At 39.8% G+C, this 23,501-nt stretch overlaps 1 protein-coding gene across 1 annotated transcript in view; it reads right to left on the bottom strand.

Annotated features, from left to right (window-relative positions):
- mtbp (MDM2 binding protein) overlaps positions 1–23,089 on the bottom strand; it is a 40,919-nt gene extending 17,830 nt beyond the window's left edge. Inside the window, exons 1-12 of the mRNA XM_008297422.1 lie at positions 23,023–23,089; positions 22,597–22,680; positions 21,354–21,427; positions 20,502–20,641; positions 20,172–20,230; positions 19,197–19,341; positions 18,595–18,709; positions 12,087–12,206; positions 5,548–5,642; positions 4,203–4,269; positions 3,914–4,031; positions 3,038–3,217 (exon numbers count right to left, since the gene is read on the bottom strand). Of these exons, the coding sequence (XP_008295644.1) occupies positions 3,038–3,217; positions 3,914–4,031; positions 4,203–4,269; positions 5,548–5,642; positions 12,087–12,206; positions 18,595–18,709; positions 19,197–19,341; positions 20,172–20,230; positions 20,502–20,641; positions 21,354–21,427; positions 22,597–22,680; positions 23,023–23,089 (1,264 nt within the window). The remainder of the gene's footprint in view (positions 1–3,037; positions 3,218–3,913; positions 4,032–4,202; positions 4,270–5,547; positions 5,643–12,086; positions 12,207–18,594; positions 18,710–19,196; positions 19,342–20,171; positions 20,231–20,501; positions 20,642–21,353; positions 21,428–22,596; positions 22,681–23,022) is intronic.
- Between the last annotated feature and the right edge of the window lie 412 nt (positions 23,090–23,501).

Here is a 23,501-nt window from a genome sequence, read left to right as displayed (position 1 = left end):
TGAAAGCCCTTGGTAGGCATTAGGGCTTTAAACTCACCCTGAAGCATTTTTCTAGTATAATATACAAAGATGTACTCAGAATTTCATGATTTTGTTCAGGTGCAACAACCCTCAGGTGTGTATATTTTATTGAAAACTCCGCCGTGTCATTGAAGCAGTTAGGGCACCTTTTATAGTCTCACTCTGCATTTAAAAGTATCTAAAGTAAAGAAAAAAACCTGTCTCCTGAAGGTTACATAAAATGTTAACAACAACAGGAACTCTCAGGAGGAAACTTCACTGTAGGTCTCCTGAATCTCTTATAAAGCACAAGAACAATGAAGGACTTTTATCAGAAAAGAAGCTTTTAGTACAGGGAGCCAAACAAACAAAAAAAAGACTTTCATTTACATAGATGTCCGCACATCTTGTCACTTATAACCAGAAAAGTTAGACCCAATCACTGATCTATGCATTCACTCCCTTCCTCATGACCTTTCCTCGCTCTTCTCTTTCTTAGTCTATCCATCAATTGTCTTATTCTAGTGTTAAAAATAAGAAAAACATTAGCAGAGGAATCAGAACTATGCAGCAAAGAAAAAGTAAAGAAAGAAAAGGAGGCAGAAACAGAAGGAGTTTTAATAAAGAACTGCCAGCAGTGTTGCAGAGTTTTTTCTTAAACGCAGACTCGCTGATAAACAATGAAGCCAGAAGGGCTTCTACTCCAATCAAGCTGAGGAGCCGCTTTAAGAGAACAGGGCATTTAGAGGGCTTTTCTTAACAACGTGGCAGATAACAAATGACTGCTAGATGTTCCCAAAACTACAAATATTGATAAAATACTGGAGTGCTCTTTAAATTTGATTACAGATTTGATTACAGTGGAGGTTTGCAAACTGTGTGGTTCCCCTCCCGGAGGTTTTACTGGAGACACACGTGCCATGTTCATATGATAGGGCCCGCTTTGTGTGATTAACTTTGTCGTATGTAAATTAGCATGTGCAAGCCCCTGAGCTGGATTAGTGGCTGCACTTGGACCCCGGTCTTTGTTTAAAGCTCATATTGTTAAATCAATGTAAAGACGGCAGGTCTGGACGTGCTACTCCTGCCGGAAATTTTGGTTTGGTTAGTAAGTGCATGTAAAGCAGCGCAGGGGTTAATTCTGAGTTCTCTTGTTGTTAATGAAGGATAGGTAAGTGGGGTTTTAAACTTCTAGTTGCAAGTCGTCCTTTTGTTTCTATCAGTTAAACCTACTATCCTTCATAATATATTCAGCTTTGGTGTTTCTATGATACTTTTCTTACTCTTAACAGTAAAAATTCCACCACAAATTACCTAAAACAGAGGTCCTATGATAATATTGGACCTGTGCCATGTGATATCTCAGTGATTTGGGGGTTTGACCTATTTCCTCCTCAATATTTATATCGACTGCATTGACAATTATAGGTAAAACTTTGGAGCATTTTAGGTGCAAATTCAAGAGGCTCATGTCGCTCCACGGCCAAGGCCCATTCACTGAATTGTACATGGAGTGAAATCTTGACGATGTTTGCATGGCGGCATACATTAATGAATGTTTTACTGTCTTTCAGCATGCTCAACAGTTAATATGTGGCAAACTATTAATATCACTATTAATATCAGGGGTTTTTCTAGAATAAAATTGTATGAGGAAGCAAAGCGACCGAGCATGGGATGGTGCGGGGGCTGCCCCCCTTCTGCGGTGCGAAGCCTTTGAAAAATTGAAGCTTAAATGGGACATTCTGAGGCTATCCGAGGGAGAAATTTTAGTTCATGAAACTTCATAAATTAAGACATTATCAACTGTTGAGCAATTGTTGTTTGGTTAGAACTGTAACACAACTGTACTCTGTAAACGAAAACATGACAAATACTAGTATTGGCAAAACTTCTATTTACTAGTACTTGGAATGTTCTTACATGCTCGTACTGCACCATGATACACATACATGTACTTTAACCAGTGTAACAGTGTCAGGGAGCAAGACCCTATCATGTACACTAACCTGAGTATAACAAAATGTCATGGAGTAAGACCCTATCATACATGTACACTAACCTGTGCCAGTTTAACACAGTGTGAGGGAGTAAGACCCTATCATGTACACTATCCACTGCCAGTGGTCATACAGTCTTGAGAAATCTCGCTGTGTAGGTCAGCTGACCTTGCATGTAACCTATATGCGAGAGCAGCTAACACCAAAACAATATGGCGCCCCGGCATGGAAAATGCCAATTTCGATTGTTTTTTACTACATTGCGTCACGAGCGTTTAGTGCGACTAGAATCACATCATTCGCGCGAATAACTCGCTCAATTCGCGTAAATCGCACCGCGGGATGTTTACTCGCGTCTAATCGTGTCTTCACATTGACTTTACATGTAAATCATTGGCGCGAATGATTTTGCTCGCGTCTGGTGTGAACACAGGGTTCAATCGGCATTTTGGTAAGAGGGCACAAGCCGGGAGTATGAGGGCGCAGTGCCCCTGTGACATGATTTAGACAAACCTCTGTCATATATGGGAATTATGTATTTTAAGTTCGATTAAAACACAGACGTGGGGGAGTGGTTTCTAAACCACATGAGGTCCACAAGTAATACTAATCCTGTGCAAATAGGGCTTTACCACGTATATGAAGGATACCAGTACAATTAAACACCCAATGAATCCACTTAAGTAAGAATCTTTACGTGTTCAAGATCTCTAAAAGTAAAGTTAAACAATACCTGTCTGTACAACCGTTGGTAAACTGCAAACAGTAACTGCTAATAGCTAATTTGACACACTTCTAATGGTGCAAACATGCAATAGCCAAAGGTATCTTCATTTTGCACTGATGTCAGGCTTTGAAAACCCCGACAGCACAGCATCTGAGAAAAACACAGGGAGTCATCATCTTCACTCCCTCGAACAGGCCATCGGGCCAAAGTTGCTGCGAATTATAACGTTCTATAAAATTAAAGTGACAATAAAACCCTAAAAGTGACAGCGGCTCACACAAAAACACACAAACAGTAGCACATGAATTACCTGGTGGTGACAGGGGCTTCTCTCTCAGCAACCCGGAGACGGTTGCCATGGCAGCCGCTCCATTGATCTGAGTGTCTGAGTGCAGCATCCTGACCCTGCAGGCTCCAGAACCAACATCGTCTGAGCCCTGGACCAACAAAAAGTAGACGGAACTCTCACCTTTCACCTCCACATCAGGCGCTGCAGGGACAGAGGTAACATCCGGAGTTAATACACGACAGAACAAGACGTCCTTATAACATCTACTGCTGTCAGGGTGGTTTTTGTGTTAGATTTTGATTATTTCATCCATATATTTTGAGAAGTTTGCATTGTTAAAGCAGCAAAGGAGAAACAATTAAGAAATATCAGTAGAAAAATAAAAATAATCAAAAACTATACACAAGTACTCGTTCAGATTGGGGAAATTACTTTGAATGTGGGAATAACATTGTGATAACGCACAGAATCAAAAATATATATTGCAGAGAGTTCTTACATGTACTAAATATTCATAATTCACAGGTTTGAATGTGTTCATATTGCACCTTAAAGAAGTAAGGCAGTGCTTCGGTTTGCAGTCTACTGGGAGCAGAGCTGGTATCACACATCATCTCTTAAAGCTGTTGATAAACTGCACTTTATACATAATCCATGCTGTCTTTTTTGCTGCATCAACGAAATTTCCTCAAGGCTGCGGTTTTATCAGCCACATCTTGTTTAATCATGTTTTTTCCGGCAGTGTTTTCCGCATCAATTCAGTCCGAGACTTTACTATCTACATCGGTGCAGTTCTGGCTACTGATTCATTTTCCTACAGAAGATGATGTGGCTCTTCTCTGTGGCTGCCAAAACGGTCAGCCACTAAATGCGGTTCTGAAAAAAATACTGTCTTACCCAGTAAAGACTTTGGTCTCCTGGATAGAGACTCTCTCCAGCGCTGAGAGCTGATCTGGCTGGCTGGAGGCTGGGCGATGGGAGTGATGATACAGGACAGACTGAACAGAGCTCCGACCTGCAGGTTCACACACACAAGATGTTACACAGATAATCCCTCAGTCCCCTGAATGACAGACAAGATTAATCTGACCTTCAATCACTTATGAGCAAGCTTGAGTGCAATTAATTAACATATTTACTGAATTTGAAATTACAATTTCCCAGAGCACAGTTTAGCGGCCGGTACCTTTCCACGCAGTGACCTCAGTTGGTCCAGCAGAAGTTTAGCTTTCATCGACTTCCCAGACAGGCCTCTGTTTGTTAGTTGTGAAGGAACAGTATATAATAAAGACAAAGAGCAGGAACATCCCAGACGTAACAGGAGAAAAGCTGCAATTTTTAAATAGAAACATGTAAAATATAACAGTCAAAGCTGTTTTATTGTTATGTAGTTTGCATGTAACATTATACCATGTACTATCAATAAGGGCTGAACGATGTGGGGAAAACATCTGCTATGCTAGCTACTATTTTACTGACAGACTTTGTGATTACAATTTCATATGTGATATAAATTTTTAGGGCTTCGGTTCATTTTCACTGTGGAATAGATTGAAATCATGTGATGAAGCATTCCTACATGAGATACCAGTGAAAGCGTGACTGTCACGGGGGAATGTTATGGATTCTTAAAACCACTGACATGACAGTTTGAACCCTGAATAATAAACATCCTAAACTGCAGATTTTTCAATTTGCTGATTACGTTGTTTAAAACTGTGGTTTCAATTTGAAATCGATTAACTGCTCATCCCCAGTATCAATATGCTAAATCTAAATATACAGTGTAGCCAGTGGTGAAAAGTGCACTTACTCTTGTACTGCACAAATACAAGAACCATGTCATTTTCAGATGTTTCATACTTTCACTCCACCACATTTCACAAGATGATATTGAACTTGTTTTTTTTTTTTTCAATTAATTCGACCGCTTTCATTATTTTTAAGAAACAACACATTGTTCAAGATTAAACCAACGATTTCCAGCCTTTTTGAAATTTGTTACAAAAAGCCGTGTGTCGTCAGGGTCACATTTCAGATGTTTATAAGATGTTAACAGTTCCACCAAACAAATAGTGATCCAACAGTTCGATTTCAATGAATGTTCAAAGCATCCAATATCTCAACAAAACATCAAAGATTTGAGAAAAAGTACAACAGCTGAAAACAGCTTTATGAATCAGAACTTTATGTTGTCTTCTTTCCTCTCCCACTGTACATCTGAGAACTCGCAATTTTATGTGATGTCTCTGAATATAAAGCTTCACAATCTAATGATGTCACACTGTGTATAATAACACATCAGTCAGAGAGACCAAACCAGCACTGCTACTTGAATAATTTGACTACATTCTGCTGCTCGTATTCATGTACTTTTACCTAAGTAGCATTCTGCGTGGTAAGCTGAGTGTTTACTACTTCTAACAACTTGTTGTGTTAGAACTAGAAATTGTGTTACTTTAGTTCTCTTTTGAAGCATGCACACTCACCCACACATGCACACAAATAGACACACTTCACACTGAGGATACAGTTCAAACTGGGTGCTGGACATCAGGAAGCTGGGCAGGTCTGACAGATGAACCAGCTGAACCAAGTCTAGAACCGGTGCATAGTAATGGAAGACCTGCAAATACAAGACATACAGAGAGGAGACGGAATGAATGGTGTTGTCTCACAGAGCAGCATTTGAAAGCAAAGAAAACACTCGAAAATTACAGTCAAGTGTCCTAAATACTTGATATTGGAGTGATACATGTGTGATGTTATGCAACCAAACACAAAATCTGATCTTTCTTTGTTCCAAATCTTCTGTGGAAGCATCACAATAACAACATTTTGGTTCAGTTACACATGTCCACATGTCTGAAGAAAGAAGAGGAGAAAAAAAACAACAACAAATAACTAAGGACAAAATGTTTGGCTGGTTTCCTGAAATGATTCACATTCTCCATCAGGAAGAGTTAGGTCCTTTACACACTGTTGCTCACATTAAAAAAAAAGACCTACATTCCAACAGTCTGCAGTTGTCCCACTTATTTAATGAGCTCATTTTATTATGAGCAAATCAATAATATATAAATCATGTGTCACGTGAAAAACAGGTCATTTGTTAATACAAAAAATTACAAGAATACCAAGGAAAGTAATACATTTCAGTCTCATCATTTATTGATCATTGACCTGTTTAGAATTTAGCGTATATGAACATTTTAATGATCCCCGTGTGAAATTCCAGCTTCTGGAGAAAGTTGGAAACGTTTATTAATACTTTGTCCAACTCAGTGAAGACTGACTAATGCAGTAGGCGGAACACAGTTCATTAAGACATCCAATATTTAATTGCCCTTATTACTTACAATCACTTGAAAACACACTTTGTAATTGTGTAAAATTGCATATTCCTGTGGTGGAAATGCTCCAGCATGCTTACGATCTGGGTGATTCACCATGTAATTACGGCAAAGCCACTTTGTTCTTATTGCTGTGCTATGTTCATGTCCCAAGTACGTCTCGCTGTGAATAACCGAACTGTTCATTAGCTCATTGTTAGATTGTGCACGAGTTCTCTAAATATAGCAGGTTACTGTGAAGGTGCAACACTCGCTCTACTTTCACAAAAACAACGGAAATCTTAACTTTATTGGGGAAATTTCAAACAGCTCTTGCATAAATATAATGCAGTGCAGTGCACTCCCACCTTAATAATAAACATAAAGGAAATTCTTCACCTTTCCGACAACATGAACAAAAACTGAAAATGGAGAAGCTTCATAAAAGTTGAACTAATGAGTTGTTATGTTGGGATGCATTCGATTTTACATGTGTACCAAAGTGTATTTTGAGAAAGTTTAGAAAAAAATCTGGAGGCGTGTAGCTACTTAAAACATTCTCTGGTTTGAAGTTGCGAATACAGATTCACATTTAAATGCAACTAAATGTAATGATGCAGCTTCTACAACTCATCTCTCGACAAGCAACACGGTTGAGATGGAAGGTAGCTACCCCACCCACACATTCTGAAAGGCTTGAGAGCAAAACGTCTTGTCTGAAGCCTGAGAAAATTCACTATGGTATAAATAGAACTGCTAAAAACATTTGAGAGTCCTTTCTTACTCTCAGAGCTCCTATGCATCGGAGTATTTGGAGCCGTCACTGACTTCTTGCACTTTATTCTGTTACAAGACTCCAAAATATAACTCACTTGTTCACTGTTATCACATCTGTAATGTGCGTAAAGACTGAGAAGGAAAATGTCTTTAAAAACAAAAAGAAATCTTCCACATTTTTATGCCTGTTTAACAAGTTTGCACAAAAATGTACTTCATATCACTGAAGTTAGGGGTCAACAGGTTATTGGCATGGTTTATTATTATTCCCAAGGTGTGCCGAGGACAATGGGCGGACTTAGCACAGGATTTCTGGAGAATTTAGAACTTCCCGCCAGTGGAAAGCAAAAGAAAGCACTTCCAAAGTCTAGCAGCAACTACGTCAATTACAAGTATTTAAATGATGAATTCTAGTTGAATTATGGTAAATTAGTTGTAAGCATAATTTGTTTTTAGCGTACAAAAATTTACATTAAAAAAACATGAACTGGCCTTAATGCGTCACAAATGATAGTCGATCAGTGCTGAAGGATAAATGTTGAAAAGCTCTTATGTAATTTTTGGAAGTTAGACAGTGTCTGAGAGTCTCATTTAAAATGCAAAACTTTCGTATATAAAACAAACAAACAAAGGTATTTCAACAAAGTTCTGTTCTGGAGTTTATGTTATTCTAAATTTTGACACCAAGATTTTCATCTTTACTGCAAATGTATATTGGTTCCAAATATCATGACTAATACTCCATCGACCTCCAACTAAAACAACATCTTATATTTCTATGTACAACATGAGCATCTGTTGCTTGTTACTGACAAAAACTCAGATGACATTCCCACCACTTTCACTGCAGGATAAAGGACGCAGGAGTTTGTAAAGTCTGCAGATTTCAGACGACTGTTTAAACCCTCACACAAAGTTGAGGCTCTTACTCGCTGGACAAACATGGTGGAGGCTCTCTTAAAAAGGACACTCAAAGAGATTGAATGCCACCATTTGAATATGTTGTAGAGCAGATGGATCTGTCTAAAAGAATATTCATTTTTCTCTGATATAAAGCTGCCTGGCTAATAAAATAAAGGTTTCAGTGGCAGGAGCCAGTGGATTCAGCTAAATATACTTTGAAATTAGTAAAACAGATGCACGATGATGCCGATTCTGAGAAGCTCCAGTAAAAACACAATGGCTGCCATTTAGTCTGTGGGAATTATAATGTTACACTTTGTCTTGGTATTGTAAGCATCACTGTAGAATCCATCTTTCTCCCTGCTAGGGATAAAAAAAAAAAAAAAGGAGTTCATGACAATTGAATGAACACCCATGTATCACTAACAGACAGTAGATAAGTGAGCATCCACTTGACCTCCTGATAGTAAAGTCTTCAACCCTGTCCTTTTTTAAGAGTTAAGATTTGTTTATGTAATGATGTTACTGTCTCAGTGTTATCTGACATTTACAGTAAGTTGGCTTTATCCTGTTTATGTAAAACCTTGAAACCAAGGGAAAGAAAATGACCTTTCTCAGCATTAGTGACCTGAAGGTTTCATTTTGCAGAGTAAAGGCCAAACATTCAAATCAGGGAACATAAAGTAAGACACACTTCTGATTGAAGGGGACTTAGTGTAATGTAAAGATGGAATGTGATCACCTTGGGTCACTTTTAGTGCGTTATCATCACAGACAAACAATCATGAAATAAGTCCTAGCTGTTTATCTGCTCAGATGACACGACCTGCTTAAGCACAGTGAGGCCTCCCTGTCCTTTGAGGCTCAGGTCATCTGTGGATGTACAGTCAAAGCCCAAAAGCATGCAAAAGTGATACAATATTTACCAAAAATTTAAAATCTGAAATTGTTGCAATTTTTAAAAAAAAATGCTCTTAGTATTGTTTTTTCATGTTTTGGAGCGTTCTAATTTACTATAAACTGAGAACAGCTGATTTAAGTCATGGCCAAAACCAAAACGCTTCGTGAGGTGCTGGTAGGATTGGTTACTGACAGAGAGCTAAACAGAAGACGGAAAAAGGCCGTAAAGTCATATCCAAGTGTTTTCAAGCGTAAACTATAATTAGATAATAAATTAGTCCTTGAAGGGCTGGTAGGAAGAAAGTGTAAGAGGGAAAGAGTCCAAGGATCACCACATATGGCATACAGATCAAGCAATTCTTTTACCAACATCTCAAGGCAGGTGCTCCAGCAGATACTCCAAGAGGCTCAAAAAAGCTTGCCTAGCCCAGTTGTTAGGATACAAGGATGTGATCAAAGAAAAGGAGAAGTATTCTAGCTCAAGAGCACTATCCAAAGGGTAAAAAAAAAACACGATGCTCTGGAGGCATCATGAGAAAAGAGGACGGCATTAAGACTGCTGTGGAGGAAAACATCAGGAAAAACCTGGACTTGGGCAGCATTGGAGCTTCCAACTAGACAATAATCCTAAACATGTAGCCAAGAAACCAACCAGAGTCCAGACCTGAATGCCGTCAAGAATCTGTGGAGAAAACTGAAGACCACAGTGATCAAAATCCCAGTGGAGACATGCAGAAATCTCGCTAGTAATTATTGGAACCGTCTCATTACTGTAGTGTCAAATAAAGGCTTTGACATTGATTACTGAGATCACTCATTTTGGACATGTCATTTTTACTAAAACATCAGCAACAGCTGTCCATCTAACACAACGACTTATCATCTTTTGTCTCTTGCTTATGTCATTTCCAGCCAGAAGGAACCTGACGGTCAGATAAAATTGACTATTGATCTAAGTCTGTCGTGGGTATGAATGACTTTAGGCTTAAGTGTGTGTTAGTAATTATCCTGTCAGTTCCTCCTGACAGTGAGGAGGCCCTAATAGTCTTTGTCTGAGCATACTTTAGACTGTGTTCGTGTGTCTGAGTACAAGTCATTATACTGTCATTTATCCCAGCAGTGTAGAGATGTGATAGTTTTGTTGTCCCCCGAGTTGTTTTTTAAATTTTGTGCCAAAACAATCATCGCCATCTGCTTCTCTGTACAGCGATCTGATGATATCACACACACACACACACACACACGCACACACACACACACACACTCTGTCTAGCTCTCCGTGGATGCATAAATGAGTAGCAAACACAAACACACCTAAACTGTGAAACTCTGCTGTTTGAACTGAATAATGAGCACACAACAGCACCAAAACATACTATCTGTTGCCAGCCACAAACTCAAACGGCAGAAGATGGTTTAGACAAACACAAAGCACATATAGAAAATGAAAAAGCCACTCTGTGTTATTTGTCTTGCCGGAAGAGCTAATGCTTCTTTTAGTTTCCTTAGTGTGTACATCAGACACCCTTCTAACCGCCTTTATTGCTAATCCAATTAATGCTAACAAAAGCTGCCAGGGTGCATGTATAGCCCATATCAGACCGTAAATTGCTGGACGCAGCTCCTGTGTGGGTTTTACTGTTGTGCATATTAATCTGCATGAGAAAACTCATTACTGAACTCTACTATGTAATATAATAACAGTTATAAAAGACCTTGTGGCTCTCTGCAAATCTTTAAACTACACATGATCAATACCAACAAACACAGCCGCAGAGCAAAATTCTCCATAGAAAAAGAAAACATCCTCCGATTACAACAGCTAGCCAAGGGTTCTATTATTTCTGCTCTCAAAGATAAGTTCCTATATAGTTCTAAGGATACAAATCGTCCCTGAGTTGGCGGTTTGTTGCAGTGGCAAAGTGAAAAGTGGAGAAAAATTCAGCAATTTAAAAAAAAAAAAAAAGACAAACAACAACCTCATTGTTATCTAACTAACAACTACAGTAACTGAATGTCAGTATATTTAGATTTACAGCTTAAAAGGTGGAGTCAGTGGTTTTAATTCAATACACTTTTTGTCAAATTCAGTGAATATTTCCTCACATTTCACTAGCTGAAGAAAATCTGGTGTTTGTATACAAGTCTGGCTATGTAAATGAGAAATAAGGTATCTCAGACTGTATTCCAAGCCCTTTTAAGTTTAAATAATAGCAACACTGGCTACGTTTCTCATAACAGAGATCTACAATCTCACTGTAGCTTTTCGGTAGCAGCATGTTGTAACAGATAACTTCATTAAAATCCCTCCTCAACAAAATATGGAATGCAAAATCTGGCAAAGGATGAAAAGCTGATAAAAGAACAGCGAAACATTTCCCACAGTGAACCTCTTGGACACTGCGCTACCTTGATGAGATAATAAATCCATATTCTACTGCCGCTTTCTTGCTGCAAGGTCACGAGACGTACGAGAGGTTAGCACTCATTTGGCAGACAAAATACACCTGATTTATCTGACTGATGGTCCTTCTGTCACTTCTTCCACAGTGAGATTAAAGGGCAACCAGGAAGTGACCTTTTTTGAACTCATCATCTTCCAGCCCCCAGAAATCGTCTGTGTGGAGCTCATTCTATTGTAGCGCTCTGAGGTAAGATGGGAGTAAGTGGGGTTAAAAGAACAGCTCTACCCTAAGCAAAAATCCAGTCATTATCTAGTCATTCTGTCAATCAAAACCTTCCCTGAAGTCTGTTTGAACACACACAGAACTTAATCATAGCCTCTTTTCATACGCCACAGAAATGAACAACTCTCCAACACATTACTTTTCAACACAAAATGTCTTCGCTGACAATGTTTGGATCGAGTGCGAACCCTGCAGCTCTCTGGCAGAAGACTCTGCTCGCTCCTGTGGGGCAGCTGCTGGCATGTTGGAGGACAAATCTTTGTCAAAGAGGACAAAATTATGAATTATTCAACTTTTGGAAGCACAAAGTGTAACAAAATCGTGATTCAGCCTGATCACAGGCTTGAGACGATAACCACATTCCCAATTCGGTGTGAACTGTTCCCATAAGTTAACTTTGAGCCTGTCTGAAGGTAATTTCAACAAAAGGTACAGTGATGTGGAAATTTTAGGAGACGGCGCAGGACTCACCTCAGACTGCAGCTGGTGGTCCGTGGTGGTGGTGAAAGGAGTTTGCAGGAGAAAAGACTCTGATATCTGATGCACTGGAGAGCGCAGAGAAAAGCCATCGAAGCGAAGTTCTGACACATGCTGGGACAAACGCACACAGAAGGAGGGAAAATGATGAATTACTCACAAACTCTCTCAGTCAGTGCAACTTCAGATAGAAATTAACTGTTGTAGCCCATGCAACATCAAAGTGTTCAGCCTCACTCAGATTGCTACTTACATTACAACACATCCTGCAGCTAGCGAGTGATTTTTCACATAATAACTTAAAAATAGTCATGTTGTGTTGGTATCACGTGGCTGTATAGTTGAAGGTATGCACACACGAACACACACATTAGACACATAGTACATGGCAGAATAAAGTGACGATGGTTGTTCTCAGACAAGCTTTTATTCCTTTGAGAGTTCTCCTTTGTTCCAGCTCTCCCCAGCTGTGAAGCTTTTACTGACTGACTGCTGGAGCCCACGAACTTCTGAAGGCAGCAACTCAGAAAAGGTCACTTTAGTGAAGGAGAAGCTGCTGGCTTGTCTCAGCAGCAGAGAACAAAAATGACTGCACAGAACTTCTGACAAGCATGCAGTGGTGTAGTCAGTTCTCTAGGATGGGAATTCAACAGTTTAGAGTTTGGGATGGTCGAACATTGAGGCAAAATTAGAAAATCAGATCACAAAAGATTTGTTTTATAACGCAATGGAAAATTCAACAATTGATTATTTCTTGTCAAGATCTGTGTTGAATGGGACATTTTACAGATGAAAATTTTTATTTTATCGCTCTCTGGTGGACAAAGAAACTGCTTCAAATCCTTGGTAATTTTGCACAGTAATTTGTTTATGCTCATCTAACATACAGGACAGTGGCTCAGCTCTTTAGTGTTGTGTAGTCGCTGAAGGGAGAATGGGATTTGGTCAAGTCCACATGTGTTTAGATGACTTGGAGAAGGCCTTCGACTCTGTGATGGGTACTGTGTGAGTACAAACCATCCGGTCCAAAATCAGAGCAGTATTTGTACAATCACGACTTGTTTGTAATGTTCATGCACAGGATCTTAAGGTGCAGCCGGGGTGAGGAGGCTGTCCACACTGGGAACCTCAGAGTTGCACCTCAACTTTTTGCAGATGATGTAGTTCTGTGCATTGGGCTTGTTTGCAGCAGAGTGTGAAGCAGGAAACTGGTGGATTGCTCCCTCTGGGTTGGAGCCAAATTGCTGCCCAAAGAAAAGGAGTATATGTATTTCGTGATCTTGTTCACTAGTGTTGAGAAAGTGGAGCCCGAGATGGACAGTCAGGTGTAGAATCAGTGGCAATGCAGCCGTCATACCAGGCTGTCGTGGTGAAGATGGAGCTGAGCCAGAAGGCAAAGTCTCAACTTACTAGTCAATCTATATTCCAACCCTCATCTATGAGCTCTGGGTAGAACCTGAAAAAATGAGATCATGGATACCAGAGGGTAAAATCAGTTTCCACCGCAACATGGTGGGGCTCATCGTTAGAGATAGGATGAGGAGCTCAGACATCCGGAGGGAATAGAGCCTCTGCTTCTTTGCATCGACGGCTCCCAGCTGAGGGGGTTTGGGTATTTGATTAGAAGGCCTTCTGGGTACCATGCTTTGGAGATTTTCTGGGCCTGACCAGTTGGGAGGAGACCCACGGTAGATCCAGAACACAGTGGAGGGATTTAGATATCTTATCTGGCTTGGGAACGCCTTGGGATCCCCCAGGAGAAACTTGAAAACGTTGCTGAGGAGAGGCACATTTGGAATTCCCAGCTTAGCCTGCTGCCACCAAGATCTGACTCTGAATAATTTATCTTATCCTAATAAGTGGAAGAAAATTAATGGATGGATGTATAGCATACAGTATAAAGGATAAGCTAATATTAGACACTATGTTAGCCGGGGAGACTTACTGGTGAGGCCCTAGTTAGTTCTAGTTCATGTCTAGTTTTCCTATTTGTGCAAACAATCCAAAAGGGCTGGATCAACCAAAACCCACTGAAGACTTAAAGCTCCTTCAGAGTGATGTTAAACACGCATTGCCATCTAGCAAAACGCAGGGCTCTTCAGTTCTTTAAAAGATGATTTTAAAGAAATTTGAGGCTCTAGCCTGTCACCGACAAAACACGCTCATTTTGACATTCTTTACAAAACACGCATTAAACATCAAGACGTAACTTTGGAGCAGTTTCACGTTAACTCAGCTGTACATCAGTGTTTACTATCATTCTAAAATGGCAACTGAAAGTCTCGGGCGGATTTAAAAAAAAAAAAAAAAAACAACACCAGTATGAAACATGCAGGGAAACGCCACTGTGAAACAGATTGCTGATTCTCCCCAGAGAGCCATGAAAGAATTGCACAAAATTGGCCACTTCTGTCCAGAAACGGAAAACTAGTGAACCTGCCAGAGTTTTCCCACATAATAAAAAATAAAGACAAGTGGGCATGAAGTAATCTCCAGAGGAAAAAAATGCTGTCATCTCACCTCAGTCTATTGACTTTGCCAACAAACTGCTGTTACCTGCAGGAAAACAGCTAATTAAGTTCAATGCATGTCCAAAGGTATGTGGACACGTGATCATCACACCCGTATGTGGCTGTTAAACCTCCACTCAAAAATAATGGGCATTAATCTGCTGCTAGAACAGTGTATTCGAAAGGTTTCTCACAAGATTTTGGATCCTGACTGGAGGGATTTGTACTCCTACTGTAACAAGTGTATTAACAAGTTTAACCTAACGTTGTCGGATGGGGTTGATGTCAGTTTTTTTGCGCAGGCCAGTCGAGTTCTTCTGTACCAAATTAACAAAAATATTTCTTTATGGAGCTTTCTTTATTTGTAGACAGGGTAAGTGGCTCAAGAACACTAATGTCTACAGTATATTTATATGCTATAACACTGACATTTCCTTGAGTTGAATATAAGTGGCCCAAACAAGGCCCCACATACACACAAGTATTTGTGTACAGGTATCTACATTCTTTGGCCTGGTTTTCTATCCATATAGTTAGGTAAATGAAAATGAAAAAATGGCGAATGCACTGCACCTGAATTGCATTTTTTAACCTCAGTTAAGGTTTAGGTTTAGCGTCTTGCCCAAAAACACTTTGGCATTTGGAGCCTCCATCCCTGTAAACAGTGCACATCCCACTGTGCCATCGGACCCACAGCAGCCCTGCAAACAGATGCTACAGAGAGCCAAAGTTTATATATGAAAAAAATATTTGCCAAGTACGCTACATAAAATTAGGTTTATCAGCGTAAAAAATAAGCACATTCTCTGCTCTGAAACACTGGGTGCAGATCGACAGCTTTCGGACCAGCCCAAATCAGACCAGGCCAGTTCATTTCTCTGCCAAACAAGTTAGATGTGAAACCACAAATGCACACAGTCTTTGCTGCTGTGGACTAAGTTACCTATTATAATAAATAGTGCTTTAGCCTCCAAGTTGACTGGTCGATTGATTGGTTGATTTGCTCTCATCTGACCAATGACAGCTGGGTCAATCAGCAGTGTTACTCTCATAAGGAAAAAGTACTAAATCATTATCAGATTTAAACAAGGACACAGAGCTACTTTGTAAAATGCATTTGGGGGATGAAGGCAAACTGTAGGCTTCAGTAGCTCACGGCTGTTACTGTGCTATGGTAGTGGTCCGACAGAGTTTGATTCCAGTGTATCACTGAGCAATGGTTTTTGGCCCTGCGAAAACAACCTGAACACAAAAATGATTAAAAAAAAAAAAAAAAGAAAGAAAAAAAAAAGGAGTTTATTGCTACAATCCAGGGCTACATATTAGAACCCTGTGTGGTACTGTTTTCTTAATCCCAACATTACTATCCATTCTCACAATGCAGGTTCCACTCAAAACATGTGATTTTACTGAGTGGTATTAATAAAGAGATGCAAACCTGTCAGTAATATTGGATATTCTATGGCAGTAACATTTCATACATTTCTCTGTAGTATCTTGTTTAATATGTGCAGGAAGAAGTGCTTTAACTCTGAAGGAGGGCTTACTTTGACCCAGGGGATCAGAGCAGGTGTCAACCCAAAGGAGTCAGATTTGAGCCTATTTTAGATGCATTCCTTTGCAAGTTGCTGCAACAAAGTCCCGTTCTTTTCCATTTTTGTCTGGGGAAGGTATGCAAATGTCAGATTAGCCCTGAACTGTATTTCTATTGTAACAACCTTTTTTTTAAACGTCTTCTTTTTAACTTCTTTCGTTGACTCCATCCTGCTGGTTAATCCTGGGACCGGCAGTTTATTTATTTTTTTGTGTGCCCACAGCGTAGGCAAAACCACCTACTCCTGCGAAACGTGTGTAGGTTGTTGTTCCCAATCTTTTCGCTTCTTTTCAGCAGGTATATTCTAAAATGTATAATGTGTTGAGAAGCACACCTATGGATGTGCTAGACTTTAAACTCCTAAATAAAGCAGAGAACAGTGCTGTAACATCATGTCACTAAATATAGATAGAAATGGTCCAGAGGCAGAAATGAGGCCCAATAATCGATCGCAGCCAACTTCTTTGGGAGCGAGGCAGGGTCAGCTCTGCTAAGGCGAAGCCAGCGAGATGGAGCCATTTCCCATGACCCCTCAATGACCTCCAGTGATTCCTCCAGATTCATTCAGCAGCAGAGGAGAACTTATCCCTCAGTGAGTCAAAGATTCACTCAAATTAAAAAGAAATACGTTAAAAAAAAAATTTACCCTGTGGCCTTGTGTGCACTGCATGAGTAATTTCATATGAAAAGGATAAGAGAACAAACGCTGAGGCATGAATCGAGTCTCCAGACCATGATTAGCCCTGGTACAGAGGCTTCTTGAGAAAACACTGTGTTGTGCGGCCAGCTTGCTGTGTGCTCCAGCCTACAGAAAACACTGCTCATAATAAAAAAAAGCTCTGGGCAAACAAGCTGGTAAGTTCAAAAGGACAAAGCTCTTTCTCATGCCCTCTACAGTGCTGGTCCAGGACGCACACATTCATACAGACTCAGAGCTGATAAGACAAAATCAGCTTTTCCTCTCCACAGCTTGTACCTAACACACAGCTGTTTCCTTCATTGCTGCACAAAGACTTACGGATAAATCTTTGCTGTCTTCTCTTTGGCAGGCAAAACAGCACCCACATACCCACTTCTCTAAATGTCTTAATTTTGCTGTAGCTGAAAAACCGCTGCTATCACACTGCTGGAGGCGTGCGCAGTCCGTCCACACAATCATCTTGAAAGTCCTTATTCTTCCTCTCTCTAATAAGCCGGATCTTTTGGTCCCCCACAGCTCTGTGTCATAAGACCAGTTCTGCTGCGTTTGTACCAATTACACAGTTTTATCAGCAGAAACTTATACTGCTGGGCAGGTCACGGTGCGCCGTACATGAGGCCGTGAGTTTAAGTAAAGTTTTCTTGTTTGTATCCGCTTCCTTCTCCATCTCTCCACACAAAGCACAGAAGAAATATGCAAAATAAATTATGCAAAAAGAGCTGTGTCCTGAATGTTTCTTTCACCCCCCCACCAGTTTCTGAGAACATTAAGCTGCCAGTGTGTTCTATCAGTGGAGCTGCAACGATTAAACGATTAACTAATTAGCTGCCAACGACAATATTTTGGCTGATCGATTAATCAGAATGTTTTAAAGAAAAAAGGGTCAGAATTCTGGTTTCTTAAATGTAAACATGTTCTTGTTTCTCCTCTATAACAGCAAACTGAAAATCTTTGGGCTGTGGACAAAAACCATTTGAGAAAAACTGATAAGCTTTTTTATTTTTTATTTTTTTACCATTTTCTGACATTTTATTGATAAAACAACTGAGACAATAGCCAAGTATGAAAACAACCCCTGAACTCCAGCAAGAGATTTCTTGTTTTGCACTCAGAAGCAGCTCTATTTGTTGACCAATCAAATAGCTTCGGAAACCACCTCTAAACCTTTCTCGTTCGGAGGAGGGAGTGCTCAACAATTTCCATAATGAGTTCCTGAAAGTGACAATCCAACATTTACTCTTTGATCGCCAGAGCCTGAACTTCTCTCTTCACTGCTGTTTTTTCCTGATACAATCTATTCTGCCACTTTAATGTGTACAGCTGTGTGCAAAACAGCAAACTTGTCTTGCTGGGGAGCCAGGCTGCAATGAATGATTATTTTCACTGTCAATTAATCTGGTAATTATTTTCCCAATGAATCTATTAGTTGTTTGGTCTAATAAATGAAAAATGGCAAACAGGGACATTTTCCAATGAGTTGTTTTGCCTAAAACCCAAATATATTCAGTCTACATTCACAGAAGAGGGGAAAAATGTGAAAACATGCAAATTTTAAAAGAGGGAATTAGAGAATTTAGACTTTTTTTTTTTTTATGTAGTCAACATGATTAAATAATTATCAAAACTTGACAATTAGTTTAATAGTAAACAACTGATGAGTTACTTGTTGCTGCAGACATATTCACACCCATCCCTTACCTTCTTCTCTCTGATAACAAGGCCTCCTCTCCACATCTCCCTGTGGTCGATGCAGCTGTCAAGGCCGGCGAGTTCGACCAGACCGGCGCTCAGGGAGGAAGCTACTTTCTGCCACCTGAATGAACAAAACAAGGATGTTTCAATGACCTTAGGTGACTTTATTCCCTCAGCTCTGATTCTTGCCCGGTTTTCAGTTTCACAGCAAAGTTTAAAAACAAGTACAGCAGCAATAAAAAACATGAGGGATTGTGTTCTGTTGTTATTTTGTCATTAAGAATGCTTCTGTACAAATGTGCCTCAGACTACTCATCCATTACTTCAAGTCAACGCCTGCTCATATTTATTCATCTAACTCCCCCTAGTGGGCAAACTGGGATCATTTCATTCACACGTAACACAAACTGACAATTCTCACAAAAATGCAGTATTTCTTTATGTAACACAACACTGTCCAAAACAACACGTTAATAAAAATGCACAAAATTTAAATGTCTGTGTACTGTGCTTGGACGTATATTCTGACCATGTCCACTTAATATACTGAAATTTCATGTTAGATTCGTTATTTATTTATATAGCGCGTGTATTTTTCGTCTGCTCACCCAGTAGTGTGCTGTGTGACTATGGTGATGTTAGCAGCGTGCCAGCAGGACATGTGTTTCAGGGCTCCCAGCAGAGGCAGCAGGTCTTTAACCGGAGGAGACTGTTCAGCAGAGCCCAGCATCAGAACGTCCAACAAGGCTTTACCTGAGGGGAGAAAACAGGACAAACCAAAGAGGACTTAATTAGAGTTTCTGTCCTCTCCCTCTAGCTTTTTTTCCCCTCCACAAATGTCTCTGTAGGATTTCAAGTGGAGTCAGTTGGTCAACACATCAACACCATCTTTTTAACAAGTAGGCAGAATTACTTGTTTTCAACTCAAAATTTCAGAAGAAACGCCAGAAATCAGTGGTGGTTCCAGCTCCTCAGGGCAGCTAGTGTTGGAGAGCAACTGCTCTCTCTGGAGGTGGTGTGCCGAGAAATGTTCTTTTAACAAAGTAAAACATCACTTCAGGTGGGAGACTTGTTTAAAAAATTCTTTCAATGGTGAGTGCATATTTATGCAGTACAGAAGTTAACTTTTTCTACACAGCAGGCAGATTTTCAGAAACTAATTGCTTGAAATCGGGGCTCTTATAACACAGTCGAGAAGTTTTAATTCCTTCTTATAGGCAGCTTATTGCTTCGACAAAATTCTCTCTTGAGACATTGTTTTGTGCACTAAACTTGCTGCTTTATCAGTAAACTAGACAATTGCTGCTCTGCTTGTTAATGCAAAATGTCAGTAACTGACGAGCCGTGCTATAGAGGTGATCACAAGAGCGTGAATCATCTGAGAAGCGGTGTGTGATAGCATTTTGGATTCAGCACCAAAGAGATAAAAGTTGTGCATTTGAATGAATTTACATAAACTGGAATGAGTTCTGTGAAAGCTCCACTGAGAACACAGTTAACACCTTCACAAGCACCGGCGACAAAATGATAACATGAAGCTAGTGTATGTAAGGACGGGACAGCTATGGATGGGGGAGATGTACCTGGAGGTGGCAGCTTGTCTGACAGCAGATGCAGTCCTTCTGCAGCCTCCTCCACCAGCCTGTTCAATGACGACATTCAAAGGAAATCAACCGAAATGTCACATATGCACTTTGATTCTTTGGGACACATGAATAATATATTCTTCGTGAGATCTTTTTCACCATTTATTTCTCTTTTTCACTTGTACATTAGCAAAATGATCTTAAAATCAACCTCCTGATACAGCTACAGAAACAATATAATAGTTAGAATATGAATTTGCTATTTTCTATTAAATAATTAAAGGGGAATCTTGGCATCAGGAGGAGAAAATATAATCAGTAACTCACTCTGTCAGTGTCGCCTGATCAACCTTTTGGTCCGATGCCTCCAGATTACTGAGACATTCCTCCACAGCAGTCAGCTTCTCCTCCTCACTGTCACTTTTCTGGTGGCCTGTTCCCAACTCTTCCCAGTCAGAGCTGCAAAACTACAAAACAAGAGACACACATTTAGATGTGAATGCTAAAGCCCCCTTTTTCCTTTATATGTGTATCAGCAGTTTTAATTACAAAATCCTTGCTCCTTAGATGCCACATGTCCTTCTGAGTCTGAGTGAATTAAAAAGGATAAACATTACATGAAATTAGCTGGTGAGCATAAATGGATTAAACGTTTCATTGGCATGCAGATGTGATGGATGGGGCACAGTGCGTTTATGGTTGATGTTAGAACAGTCCTGTGAAGGTGTGTGTTTTGTCATTTTGCAGGCAGTTTGCAGTGCATCATGACTTTAGTAGCTTTTAGGAAAAAACACTGACACTTGACTTATCACTGTTCAAGGACAAAGATGAACAAGCAGAATCGCAGTGGTGTATTTTTAGAATGACTGAAGACACAAACCCAACAACAGCAGTGGTTTGTATAAATCATTCTACCTATTTCTGTACAGCTGAGGAAGATTGTAAAAATGTTAGCACTTGTCCACATTTATCTCCTATTTCACAAGAAATCACAATCACAATATGCCAACTTGCTGCTGACTTAATACAACTGGGTAGTTTATTAGTCTTTCATTTACAATTTAATTTTCAGATCAGAGGCTTTTTGTTATCTCTGGACATCTGTTGCGTCACACATGTCATAAGGTTGTATGCACATACACTGTGTCTATGTCTCAGCTGTGTTGAACCTCGTCTCACCTGTGTTGCTCCTTGACAAGCCTGAACAGCAAAGTACCACCTCTGAGCCGATGGGCTGCCACTAAGAGAACAAGCTGGAAAACACACAGTGAGAAACAGGTTAGCGAAGTTATGAAATAACAACACCATTTGTGTGGAAGCCAGACGGGGACAAAGATGTCCACAGTTGTATGGATTTTGCAGAAGTCTCCAATCCACTATTAGGTTTGTTGTTTTAGCAAGGATACAATAAGCACAACCGGAAAAAAAACAGAAACATTTACACAATATTAAAAATACAAAACAATTCAGTCCAAAATGACTTCTATAGAATTCAATCCCTATTTAGAGTAACAGCAGCTTGTCTTTGTCTGTCTTTTATTTTTTTCTTGGTCCAGATGATCCCATACAGTTTCTATACTATTCAGGTCTAGACTCTGTGAAGTTCAGTCCATCGCTGTCAGCAATTTAAAAGCACTTGTTCCTCTCACATATTGTTGACAGCTGGCTTAGTACACTTTGATTCATCACTCCACATGACACTTTTCCATTGACCTTCACTCCAATCTTTGCTACCCTTCCACTGAGGCCATTAAGGCTCAACTTGGCATCAAGATGAAACTGCCAGATGCTGAACAAGTTCTTTTCTAAACTTGCAGTCTGCTGCTGTTACAGTTTGCTTGGCCTTCTACTCGATTCTGTCAAGCTTGAAAACCACATCTTGAGTATCCAGTTTGTTTGCTGATTTGCCTTTGAGAGTAGCCTTGTTGATGCTAAATTATGCTATTGTGTCTGTCAGATTGTGTATCTCTGGCATGTTGAATGGAGCGATGTGCCTGAAACTTGATCTTATATAATAGCACGCGTTCAGTGAGTTAAACACTTACAATGTAATGCTCATCACTAAAAAAAACAAAAAAAAAAACAGAGATGGACTAACTTGGGATAATAGGAGAAGCAGCACAAGCAGTCAAAAGTCAATTTTGGACATGATCTCCAACACAGTTACTACAATACACCAACAGACAAGTGCAGTAAATCTCATGTTTGCCCAATAAAGTTGAAGACATGTCAAGTGCAAAGGAAAGTTCAGCCTGTTAAAATAGCGTTTTTATGATTATGTATTTGTTTTTTATACTGTGCACATCATTTCTGTACATTAAGGTCGTATCATGGTACAGAGACTGACAAATACACACTATGGTCAGTCTAACTTTACTAAAACAACAAACCTAACGGGGACTCCTGTCAGAAGTTACTGTACCTGGAAACCCAGAGACGCCTCTCACGGACTCTTGAGCTGAGATGTCCACAAGTTTGTCATATATCTGTTTTACTGGCTCCAAACCTGCAAACAACAACAACTGAGCTGTCAGGCTTCAGCACAACTGGATTTATTTAAGACTGAAATACACATCAACAGCACTTTGTGTATTAGCATTGGATAGCAAAACATTGATGTCTAAAAAAACAGTGCATGATACTAACATCTATCAAAGTCCTGTCAGTTAATATTCCTGATCCCCGTTTGTTTATTGTAGAATAGCATGGTATGAGAACAACCTGAATTGTTTCCAAAGCAAAGAGTTATTATAAGTCTGCACACTTTTTAAGCTAACGGCTAAATACACTTGGTTCAGCAGCGCTAACTTTAGCAAACTAAAGTGTTTCGAAGTCGATTAAAACTTACATTTAAAACAGTCCGACGTCTCCTCATCAGTTTGGTAGAAGGATATAACCAACACGTAGCGGTCCATGTCGTGTATACATGCGTAAATGCACCGGTAATGTTAATTTGTGGAGGTATATCGGTTAGTTGAAAACAACAACGAGACTCTGCACTGTCAAATTTCCCACCAGTTCTTCTTCCTCTGTACAGTAAACAACAGCAGTTAAGAGATACTACGGTGCGCCGCCGCCCCCTGCTGGACGGAGGCTGAACTACATGATACAGTGAAGCCAATATTATTTATACCCATGCTAATCATTGATATGCGCTTAGTTTTACAATTTAATTTGAACTATTTATGTTTTTTCCCCCACATATTTATCAGAAATATAATATCTAAAAGCATTCACAACCCTTGAAATTCTTCCAAATTTCTATTCCATTCCAAATGGTCCTGGTAGTTAGTCTCTAGGTTTCTAATACAACCATACATCTAGGTA

This window comes from Stegastes partitus, unplaced genomic scaffold (assembly GCF_000690725.1).
Source record: "Stegastes partitus isolate 25-593 unplaced genomic scaffold, Stegastes_partitus-1.0.2 Scaffold1217, whole genome shotgun sequence".
NCBI lineage: Eukaryota > Metazoa > Chordata > Actinopteri > Pomacentridae > Stegastes > Stegastes partitus.
The sequence above is the reverse complement of the archived record's forward strand: the minus strand, read 5'-3'. Positions and strand labels throughout refer to the sequence as shown.